At 45.4% G+C, this 10646-nt stretch overlaps 1 protein-coding gene and 1 long non-coding RNA gene across 5 annotated transcripts in view; one reads left to right on the top strand and one right to left on the bottom strand.

The window, feature by feature from the left end:
- Positions 1–1087: 1087 nt before the first annotated feature.
- LOC137165732 (uncharacterized) lies at positions 1088–7646 on the bottom strand. Of its 3 annotated transcripts, XR_010923474.1 has the most exons (5): positions 7482–7638; positions 6188–6469; positions 3312–3386; positions 1477–1789; positions 1088–1337 (listed from the first exon to the last, which is right to left on the bottom strand). It is a non-coding gene; the product is annotated as an uncharacterized lncRNA (long non-coding RNA). The 3 variants fall into 3 exon arrangements; XR_010923472.1 differs by having other exon boundaries at positions 1088–1789; positions 7482–7646; XR_010923473.1 differs by lacking the exon at positions 7482–7638 and adding an exon at positions 7122–7456 and having other exon boundaries at positions 1088–1789.
- A 62-nt stretch (positions 7647–7708) lies between these two features.
- PRDM16 (PR/SET domain 16) overlaps positions 7709–10646 on the top strand; it is a 423154-nt gene continuing 420216 nt past the window's right edge. For both annotated transcript variants that reach the window (XM_067567133.1, XM_067567131.1), the window contains exon 1: positions 7709–7899. In XM_067567133.1, coding sequence (XP_067423234.1) covers positions 7863–7899 — 37 coding nt within the window. In that variant the 5' untranslated portion in view covers positions 7709–7862. The remainder of the gene's footprint in view (positions 7900–10646) is intronic.

Genomic DNA, 10646 nt, shown 5'->3' with positions numbered 1-10646 from the left:
GAAGGCAGCCGATCCCTTTGCAAGATAATAAATTAAATCTGCACGCAGTTCAGTTTAAGCCGCCCTTCCCTCCCCCCAGCTTAATTAAAGAAACTCCCCTCTTGGGTTACCAACCTCTGGTGCCCGGTTTGCTGGCTATTAAAAATCGATCTACATTTTGATTTCAGACAAATGGAGAGGGATAAGGTGTCGATCTCTCTTTAGAGAATTAATTTTTATACCGATGTAGATTGTCTGGGTCCCCCCCCCCTCCCCTTTAACCCATGCAGTTTGCAAGGGTTAACTTGCCAAATCATCATACGTCACTGCCCGTTAAAGCGCACACCTTTGAAAGAGGTGGAGAAACGAGCTCCTTTTAGGTAAACAGAGACGTTAAATAGAACGTTTTAGTGTCTTAGAAAATACCTGTTTCAGTGGGGAAAAAGAAAGTGCTTTTCCAAAAATGGTTTTCGTTTGCGGCATAGCTGCTAAATTATTATAATACCCAGGCCCATCAGAAAAGCAGACCAAAACTCCTAGCAGGATATAGAACAGCCTGTCCTGTTAAAGCATGATACTCTCGCCTTTTCCATACAAAACGGTTTAATGGCTTATAACCTCTCAATTGCTTCTTAGTGTAATTTAGCAAGCCTTTTCCGCACCACAAAGCCTTGAATCAAACTTAAAAAAAATACGTTAGCATTAATTTAAACTTCCTTTCATACAAGACCATCGGGATTAATTAGTTTGTGCTGGCATCAGGCAAAAACTAATTTGATTTCCAGGTTGGCATTTTAAGACACTTGTGCATCATATTATCCAGAATGTGTGGGGTTGTTTTTTTTTTTTTTTAACCCTTCTGATATGGAGGCTTGACGATTCCTTTTATCCCTGGTTTGAACATATGCGCTGCTGCTATGCTTTGGACCAGCCAACGGTAGATTTGCACAATCGACTGCAACGAATTTGAAGGAATTCTTAAATTTATCATGCTCCTTTTACAAAAAATACTTAAATGCAGATTTACATGGCACATTTTCAGGGGCCCAAAGGAGCCAGTTCCCTCCCCCCCCCCCCCTCGGAAATGAATAAATTGTACTGAAATTAGTTTTGGGACAAAAATCTATTTTAACATTAAAAAACTAACAAGAAAATACTTTGCATTAGGAAGATACGTGCAGTTATATATTTAGATGACATGAACCTGATAGAATCAGTGATTTCCCCCTCTTATTTCATTTCTAATGTTCTCAGTAAACTTGCTTTAAGCATTCTTGGTTATTTGGGGTTTTTCTGGTCAGAGGCCAGCAGAATTTCCTCTTCATCTCCTTCAATGAAGAATGATGTTTCCTAAGCAGCTGTTGAGGGGTAAATAATGTTTGGGTAAATAACGTTTTTCCAAATTAGTATGCAAATGCACAGACCTTTACTCAGGGAAGGCGTTATTACAGTGTGTTAGGTAAATAACATGCCCTAAAAAAATGCATAAGTGTTTACCTGATTCTAAAGAGCATTTGTGCACTTTCATCGTGACATCATCAAGGTCCGTTCTTTCAGCGCCTCTCCATTTTCACCCCCACGTTCCCCCTTGCGCGCGCACATTTTATTAAACACCATTACACACACAAACAAAGGGGGGCAGCCTCTGGGCACAGATTTACCAGCAGAATTCTTTGGCAAACCGGGGAAAAAGGGGAGTAGCTCCGAATTTTAAATCTGGCTTTTCTCAGCCCGCGTGTTGTGTCGCAACGTACGGTGTTGTTTTAGAACGTGAGTTTTTTGCAAATCGCTTTGTGACCAGTAGTGAAACCTATGATTTACACACACACACACACGAGAGAGAGAGAGAGAGAGAGAGAGAATTATTCCAGGGTAGCCGCAAACATTTGTTATTAAAACAAACACACACTTTCCCATTGACAGGCGAACTGTATCGGAGTGAAAGAATGACATGCATCGACACACAGGATCTTTGCACAGCGGCTCCTTCTTCATTGACTTGCCCAGTCCTGAGTTCAGGGTTCTGGCTTGCCCTGGCCCACCGCTGCTGACCTCCCAGCCACCCTCACAGGCGGCAAGTGTGTCTAGTCTATCCTTAACTGCCCCCTTGTGCCTGCATCATGCAGAGAAATAGGGCTTTAAACCACGGGTGAAAGATGCTGGCATTTCTTGGCATAATGGGGGATGAAAGGAAAAGCAAGCTTCCTTTGCTTACGTGGTTCCAGGCAGCTACAATGTGGTTGTTGTGTGTGTTGTTTTCCTTCGTTTATTGATGGCAGATTTGGAAGGAAAATCTCTAGGCAAACGTGTGACATTCTTCCAGTCTACTCTGGGGCTCCCTGACCCTGGAGGAGAGCTGTGTTTCCATGTGCCAATGGGAGCCTACGTTTGGTTTTTTTAAAAAAAATAATTCTCTGTATAATCTCCCTACAACTCTGGGCAGGAACAATCCGCATTTGTGCTGAAATCCTCAGGGAGAGACCGCGGTGCCTCTGCCGCCGCTCCTGCTCTAGCCACTGTATCTCCTTTGAATCTGCTTTGCTCCTTAAAAACGCACTGGCGCCCAGCCGCCTGCGCCATGTAAAAGCCCTGGTTTTGAAGCAGGCGACTCTCAGGTGCTGCTGTGCGCGCACACAGCGCACACCCGCTGCCGAGTGCCAGCGGCTGAAGGCGAAGATGACCACACTGGATTACTGGTGCTTTGAACCAGGATCCTTGAACGCCACGTTTCGCCTAGGGCGCGGATTTTCAAAGCCGGCTTCCTGCAGTCCTGACGACACAGGACTGGCTAATGTAAATGCCAGCCGGCCGCCCCGTAAATGACACCCTCTCTAGCACCCACCTTAGAGCCCCAGAGGGTCACCGTTAAAATGCAAAGAGCGGCTGTGTGTCTCGGCGCCGAAATGGACCCTGGTTGGGCTAGGACACCGAGATGAAGGTGGAAACGGGCAGAGGCCGAGGAGATAAACCCTTAAAATGGCGATCTCCCCAGGGCTGCTTTGCACGACAGCACCACCCTCTCCAGACCCAGCTGGGGGACCTTTGCTAAGGACAAGTCTCCTTCGCCGACTCCAGTGCGGAAGGAGCTCTGCCCTCCTCTTTCTTACTCCGTGTTTTCCTTTTAAAAATGGCAAGGCCTGACCGTTTTCATAGGGGGGAGGAAAGCGCTTTTAACATCCTGCCTAAACGTGACCCCCCTCGGGGGGTGGGGGGTAGCTTTGCCCCAGCCTGAAACCAGCTGCAGGAATGCACCACGCTTGCGATGGGGGGCTCCTGGCTGTGAAATTCGCCAGAGGTGGCAGGGGGTCCCCGTGCCCTGCTCGGTCACTCACCCGGATTGTCTGCATCAGCGGAAGTCCTTTTAACAAGGCTCCAGGGCTAGCTGGAGGAGCGGCGCTTCTGTAATGCTATGGAGACAGAACACAGGGTTATTTGGGTAGCTAGCCATGCCAGGCTCCCTCCTCCAGCCCTAGCCGGCAGACCAGAAGAGCAAGGAAGAGGGAGCATTCCTAGTTCCCTCGCGTATTATTTTGTGCTCCCCCTCCCCCTCCGTGCAAGCGATACGCATTCAAACAGGTGCAAAATGGGAGCATCTGGATTGCTTTGTAAAATCAAATAGCAGACGCATGACAAGCTAGCCGGGTATCATCTGGCCAGGGGGGTCGGGCTTTTGACAACAAGCCGCAGAGTCGATATTTGAGGATGGCTAGAGGTTTCTTCTTGGGTCAGGACTGAAGGGTTTGGTGTTTGGGATTTGCTGAGCAGCAGCATTTAGTCTTCAGTCCATTCCCCCCCCCCCCCCGGGAGTTCAAGTCTGAAATGCAGCGAGCACCCTTTGCGCTGTGCGTGCGTATAAATCAGAGACGTGGGGATGGGGGGAAATGCAAACCAAATCAAGCTGTTAGCCGGTTATATTCTCTGCATAACGAACGGCACCGGAATAATTAGAACGTAGAAGGAGCGCAGTGTAAACAGCGATCACTCCTTGATTTGATATGATTTAAGAATAAAACGATCAAAATGTGGTTTTGGTTTAAAAGCACGTTTGTAAAAGGGAACAGCGGGGATTCCTGTTCAATTATAAATACTCCCCTCTGTCCGGAGCAGCAAAGCAGACTTCTTATTTTCAATCATTTCAAAATGTTTATAAATATGTATGTAAATTTTGAGATTTATTCTTGGCGTTTTAATTCCTGCAGCACCCCCGAATACTTTATGGTAAATCCGCTGTCAGTTTTCTATTTTGTTGGATTTTTTTTGCGGGGGGAGGGCAGGGAAATGGAGGGGAAATTCCCCCTTACTCCCACCATGGGCTATTTTCTTCATTGTAAATGATTGTAGGTCAGATGGTAACGGGAGGAGAAGGGACGGGGGACTGGAGAAAACCCATTTCGATCTTTGTTGCAACATTTACATTGATACATGCACATATTTACTACCTCCGCGTTGTTAATACAAGACAGGAAAATCATTTCCAAGTCATTTCAAAGCTGCTCCCAATCTCTTTGCCTTTCCTTAATTCAGAGCCCACCAGCTCGTTTGCTTTGTTTTGAATTTCATATCCTCCGTTTAATTAGGAAGGAATAAATAAAATAATAAGAAAAAAAAATAGATCCATCTTGTCACCTGCACTGTCTAGGAATTTGTAACGAGAAAGTCCTGCTCATAGAACTGGCTCCCGGGCGAGTGGAGTGCAGCATTGAGAGCAACGCTTCTGCCTTATTATTTCTGGAAGGAAATATACATAACCGAGCTGCTGGATATTTGGCAATCGAAAGACAGGCTTATGATTAGAAGAGTTGCATAAGAGAAATGTCCCTGCAAAGCCAGCGAACAGCACTTTCAATTATACCTTTGTGTAATCTGTATTAATAGCAGTTCTTACACGCTAGCCGGCTATAGAGGGGAATGCGGCGGGGAGCAGAGGAAAGAGTTGTATAAAAATCCTTGAGATTCCGCTGTGTTCTTTTCGCAGGGGAAAGTGATTTCTGACCTTCTCATATAGTTTTAGCTCTTCCTAAGCACCTGAGTGCACCTTCCCTTAGCCAGACAGCTGGATTCTCGCTCAGGGGTTCAATAGATCATCTAACAGAAGCACTGTCTGCAGTTCATTGCCACACCATTGCTATTCAGGTTTAACATGATGCAGTTATATAATGTGCGTGTTATGCAGTGTAATGCTATTGTTAATCGTCAATGCAAGATGAACCTTGTATATTCGGACTCTAGCAAGAATTATTTGTATACAAAATTCCCTTTTTAAAAATAATCAAACCTGTGTGCAATTAGCAATAGCACGCTTTTATATACTTCATTTAAAATGAATCTGCTGTTGATACTCGAATCCTGACTCATGTGAATTGGACTGGAGATTATATTCATATTTGTTCAATCGGATTTTTTTTAAATGCCATTTGGAAAAATAAATCGTGATTCTCTCCCCCGTCTTCCCCCCTATGTCTGTTCTGCAAAAAAACTGCGAATGGACAATAATATCGAGAAGAAAACAACTAAGAAAATTTCAGTTTAACCCAAACCTGGCTTTTCCGTCACCCGCTCATTTTAAGGCGGTGGAAGATACCTTCAGTCTTTTCAGGAATTATTTCAGCTGATTTGAAATGTCAGGTCTACTGTTTCAACATTTAAACTAAAAACAATTTTGGGTTTCAGACCTTTGGGTCTCCACAATGAAGCGAAACGACTATCTCTGAATATTAATGCATTTCCAGGAAAGAAATCTGCGACCAGCAATTCAACACTTTAATCAACACGTGGTTGGACATTTCAATATCTATAAAAAAAAAAATTAGGCTCCTTCTCCCACCCCCCAACCTACCACCCCCCTTGATTACTAACTAAGGAGCATCAAAAAAGGCCCTGCTTCCATCTGCAATTAAAGGGCACATGGAGGAGGGGGAAACCCAGTAATTAGCAAGAATAATTCCCCCCCACCACCACCACCACCACCACCTGCAGTGCAAAAGTTCAGCGGGCAGAATGGCTTCCAGGAGAGATCCGAGACACCCATCTAACTTTCCCTTTGTTTTTGCAATGCCCTGGAGAGACAGGCCTCCTGACGTTTCTGCTAGCCAAGTCCCGATCGGTTTCTGCACCTTCAGTGCAAATCGGAGTACTTGCCCCAGCCCGGTTGCTTTACTGAATGTTTATGAAGTCGCTCTCCCTCCATATTAATCTCATTAAAGCCTACCTTTCAACCTTCTTCCGTGACCATCTGACCTGGCCACTTGAATTAAAATAGTGCTTTCTCCGCAGTCAAAGGCAGCACATCAATCACCCAGCTATTTACACTTCGCTCCTTGCTTCAAAGAGGATCTGTCTGGTCTGATCTGTCTGTGCCTCCACTTCCGGGGATCACGGACAACTCCAATGTCTAGGCAGTGATCACTTAGTCGTAGCAGGATTTCAATTTGTCCCGAGGAGGGAATCGCTGCTATTATTTGGCGTCCAGAAAAGAGCTCTGCCTTGGTACCTAAAATGCAAAAGCGGCACGGTATTCATCCTTGCTTTCTCCAAGCCCGGGTCTTGTCTTCTACTCCCAGCCCCTTCAGTGGGTACGAGATGGGTAAGGTACAGCCTCAGGACTGCATGGGCCAGTCCAGACAGGAGGTCGGGCTAGATTTTTTTGTTGGGGGGGTGGGGGAAGCTGGAAACGTATAGAAATTATATGGGATCCTTCTGAAATCCAAACTCAGGTACCTGCCAGAGCTCTGAATCAAAGGCACAAATGGAGACTGGACCATATGTTTCTCTTTAACGCAGTACCCGGCATCCTAATTCTCAGCCTCTCTCAAAAATACACCGGCGAGCTATTCTTTTCACCTTTTAACACTACGTGTCTTAATAAATTGGGTCGAAAATGAGAAGTGGAGAAACACACACGCCACGCAAATAGCATAGATTAGGTGTGACTGCATTTTGTGCTAAACGGAGCCGCTCTCGGCTAATAATCCGAACAGAATTTCAATTCCCCTATTAACAAGATCAAGTTTACATATATATTTAGCAGGTAACATTATTGGCCGTATGCAAATATGCACAGCGGAATTAAGACAGGACTCTGATAGCAAAAGTGCCAACCCTCTTCCCCCCACCCCCCGAAAAAGTGTGAAAACGGTGTTTACATTTGTAATGAAAATGTTCACAAATCAGCAAATAGGGGGTGGAAAGAGCAAAGACGTTACGGTATTCAAAAATATATATTTTCGTGAAAACCATTCAAGGATGGCATGATGCAAATCACCAATAATCATTTGAAATAGCCCCGCAAACCTCCGAATCAAAGCAAAAAAAAAAAAAAAAAAAGGGCGTTAAAGGAAAAGTTACAGTAAATAATAATTAAAAGTTCATTTAAAAAACAAAACCAAAAAAACCCTCAGGAGCATGTTTAAAATACTTGCAATTGGAAAACGACACCCCCTGACAAGGAGAATGCTACAACATTGCTATTAAATAAGTAATAATAATTAATAATAAATAATCACCTCTTTATAGGATGGTACCTTGGTCCTTAAATATTGTCCAGTGTGTAAGGTCAGTGTGCAAAGGGGTTAGGCGCAGAGAGGGTTGATTTTTCTTAAAGGGGCAGATCAGGAAAAGGCTGTGATGGTGCTGGGGGGGGGAGGGGGAGATAAGTGATCTGAAGAAGAGGATAGGACCAAAAAGGAGGAAAAAAAAAAAAAAAAAAAAGAGCCCCGATGGTGATGAATACATTGGAAAGTTTTTTTGGCCCTGGCGAGGGTGTCAGATTGAATGCTCTGTGCGCATGTGCGAAGGTGTCCAAACTGACAATGCTGGGGAGATGAAGATAGTGTGTAGCTGCTTCTGGGCTCAAGGAGGAGGAGAAGAATCCACAAGCCGACAAGATGAGATCCAAGGCGAGGGCGAGGAAACTGCCCAAAAGTAGGTTTTTTTCTTTGCGTCCTGCCGCTCCCCATCTCCCCTCCCGGCTCCCGCCGGATCTGTGCCGCTGGAGAGCTTGGCTGGGGGGGGGGGGAGCTGCCGGCCGGGCACGAGCCCCCTTTTCCGTGCCCTTTCTCATGCCTAGAGCTAGAGAGAGGCGAGCCCCGCTGCCCACCCCTGTTTGTGCGTGTGGGAGCTCTTCTGCACGGAGGCGCGCTGAGCGCAAGAAGCGGCGGCTGGCAGTTTCCTGCGGGCGCAGGGTCTCTCCCTCTCTCTTGCACCCCACAAGCGCTTTGGTGGGGTTCGCTGCAGAGCGACGCGAGGCGAGCAGAGATGGCAAATAACCGGGGGGGGGGGGAGAAGCGAAAGTTAGCTGCAAAGTTGACGAAAGGGGATAGCAACTTTTTTTTTTTTTTTTTTATTGAGTCGTTCCAAGTCTTGTGAAATAATATTCCTGGCTTTTGAAATAGTGGGCGCTAGAGGTCTGCGTTTGCCGCTAGCCGTCTGGCTCCAGAGAGACTTAGCTTTGGAGAGAGAGAGAGAGAGAGAGAGGGAAAAGCCCCGCTCGTCCAAGGGACAATTATTTAGGGGAGGGAGAGAAAGGAAGAGAATTGGTATCAAAATGGATCCTTTCTCGCTCAGGGTTTGGATTCGCGCATTCCTAGAGGGAAGACGCTGACACCGAAAACTTTAGACTCCCAGCTGGGGTGGGGGGGGGGGGTGTTAAGAAGGTTGGGGGGGGGGGCCGACAAGGGGGTGTCTTTATATCTGTTGTGATTTTGGAATTTCCACTCCTAAAGTTTGCGGCAGATTTTTCCCACCTCCCGGACTTTTTTTTTCTCTTTCTTTCTTTCTTTCCTGTTTTGAAAACCTGAATTTTCACATGAGGAGTTTGGTTACTGTAGAAAAGGGTGGTTTTATTCCTATTCTCCCCCCCCCCCCTTCCCCCGGCTTCCACCTCTTTTGTGGAGTCCAGCTTTAAGTACTTGCCGTGTTTCCGAGCTGATTCGATATTAAGGTTTTGGTGCAGTAGGGAATTTAGGTGTCCAGTGAGTCTGTCAAAAGCTGCCTTTTTTTTTGTTTTGTTTTTTACTTTCTGTTTCATTCTGGCTTTGTGCAAAATAACTGGAGACTGTAAGTTCAAACTCATTCTCTGTACTACTTGCAATTGTATTTTAATACGCTGAGGGATATTTTAAAAATCGTGGTGTCTAGTTTGTTTAAATGGTGGGCGCTTTCACACTGGGTCTCTCCGGGGTAGGAGTTTGGACTTATTAATGCTTTGGACGTTATAAGAGTATGGGGGAATGTGAGAGCAGCCCCTCTGCGTATAAATACACTTTTAACATAGGTCATGGCAGTGAGGAGGTGAGAGAATTGTTCCAGGTAAGAGGAGCGAAGTTTGTGTCTCTGCATCAGTTGTGAAATGCTGGGAAAAGAGGCATTAGAATCTGAAATGACCATGCGTTAGTCAGGGGAAGAAAACTAACTCGTATTTTAGGTTTCTTTTATTTTGTAGTTGTAAACTTTTAATTTTCCAAAGGGGCATGTAGGTGACAGATACACACAACCCCCCCCTCGCTATTTCAAGGGTTTATTTAGTCAGTCGGGGGCATTCTTATGAAGCATCTTCACTTTTTCAAGGCCGGGGGCTATTTTTCATGGTTTATCCGGTCTGAGACCTACCTCTGTCCGGACTGTGGCTTTCCCCCTTCTTTTGGTTGGAACTGCTCTTCCAAATTTTGAACAGTACTGTCCGAAGTCACAGTACAGCCCTACAGACCTGCTTAATAATAAAGCAAATCGCATTTTTCCAGTAGTTTGCTTTTCTTTTAATCATTGCAAAGTTAAGGGCGAGTTCCTTTGCCACATAGTCTCCGAACGCCGAAAGTTGGACACTTTTGTTTTTAAAAGGACACAACTCACACGCAGCTCCGAGGCCCAGCAGCTTACCTTTAAGGTTGTATGTTTCAATATGCTCTATTACTACACCAAACCACCTCCAGTAGCTGTGTGCATGGGTGTAATGTCCTCACACCTGGCTCAGTGTGGCTATGGACATACAAATGCTTCTTACAAAAGCGTGCATGTTTTACAATTTACGTGATCACCACTGAGTGTATTATTAGGGAAGCTGTCTTGCAATTAATACTGTGATTTTTCATCTATGGATTACACGCCCCCATTAGAAACCCCCCGTAAAAATACCAAACGTTATTTATTATTGCCTTTTATTTGAGGAGCTGAACATTTTAAAAAGACTTTTCCCCCTCTGGTGAAGCTAGCTTGAGTATAATGGAGGAGATTTTATTTTGCAGTTTAGCAGCTCTGATGGGCATGTGTGTAATGCAGACGTGTGCACAGCACAGCTAATTATACACATGAAATCCCATGCATCTGTGTGCAATGTATATAACACACACCGCTTGCAGCTCAGGGTAATTGTGTGTCTGTAGCGCCTTTTCCCCTGCTACCAAATTAGAGCAGCTCCTGGAGAGAGTTCGGTAAGTGAGAGAAGCGCTAAGAAGTTTTCAGTGCCTGGATTGCTGGGGAGATGAGTTGGGATTTCTGTGCTTGGAACGAGAGACTTGGTTTCTGCACTCGGCGCTGCCGTTCAAACGCAGGTCATTTGAATGAGCGCTAACACGAGCTGGAAGTGTCTATTTGAAAGGCTGAGCTCTGATTAAAATCAGGTGTTTAATACAATACACGGCCCAGCGGTTTATGGGGTTTGAGCCGAGGATTTT

The sequence above is a fragment of the Emydura macquarii genome, unplaced genomic scaffold, assembly GCF_026122565.2.
Source record: "Emydura macquarii macquarii isolate MOO-44397 ecotype Brisbane River unplaced genomic scaffold, CSIRO-AGI_Emac_v2 contig_2768, whole genome shotgun sequence".
In the NCBI taxonomy this organism is placed as follows: domain Eukaryota; kingdom Metazoa; phylum Chordata; order Testudines; family Chelidae; genus Emydura; species Emydura macquarii.
The sequence above is the reverse complement of the archived record's forward strand: the minus strand, read 5'-3'. Positions and strand labels throughout refer to the sequence as shown.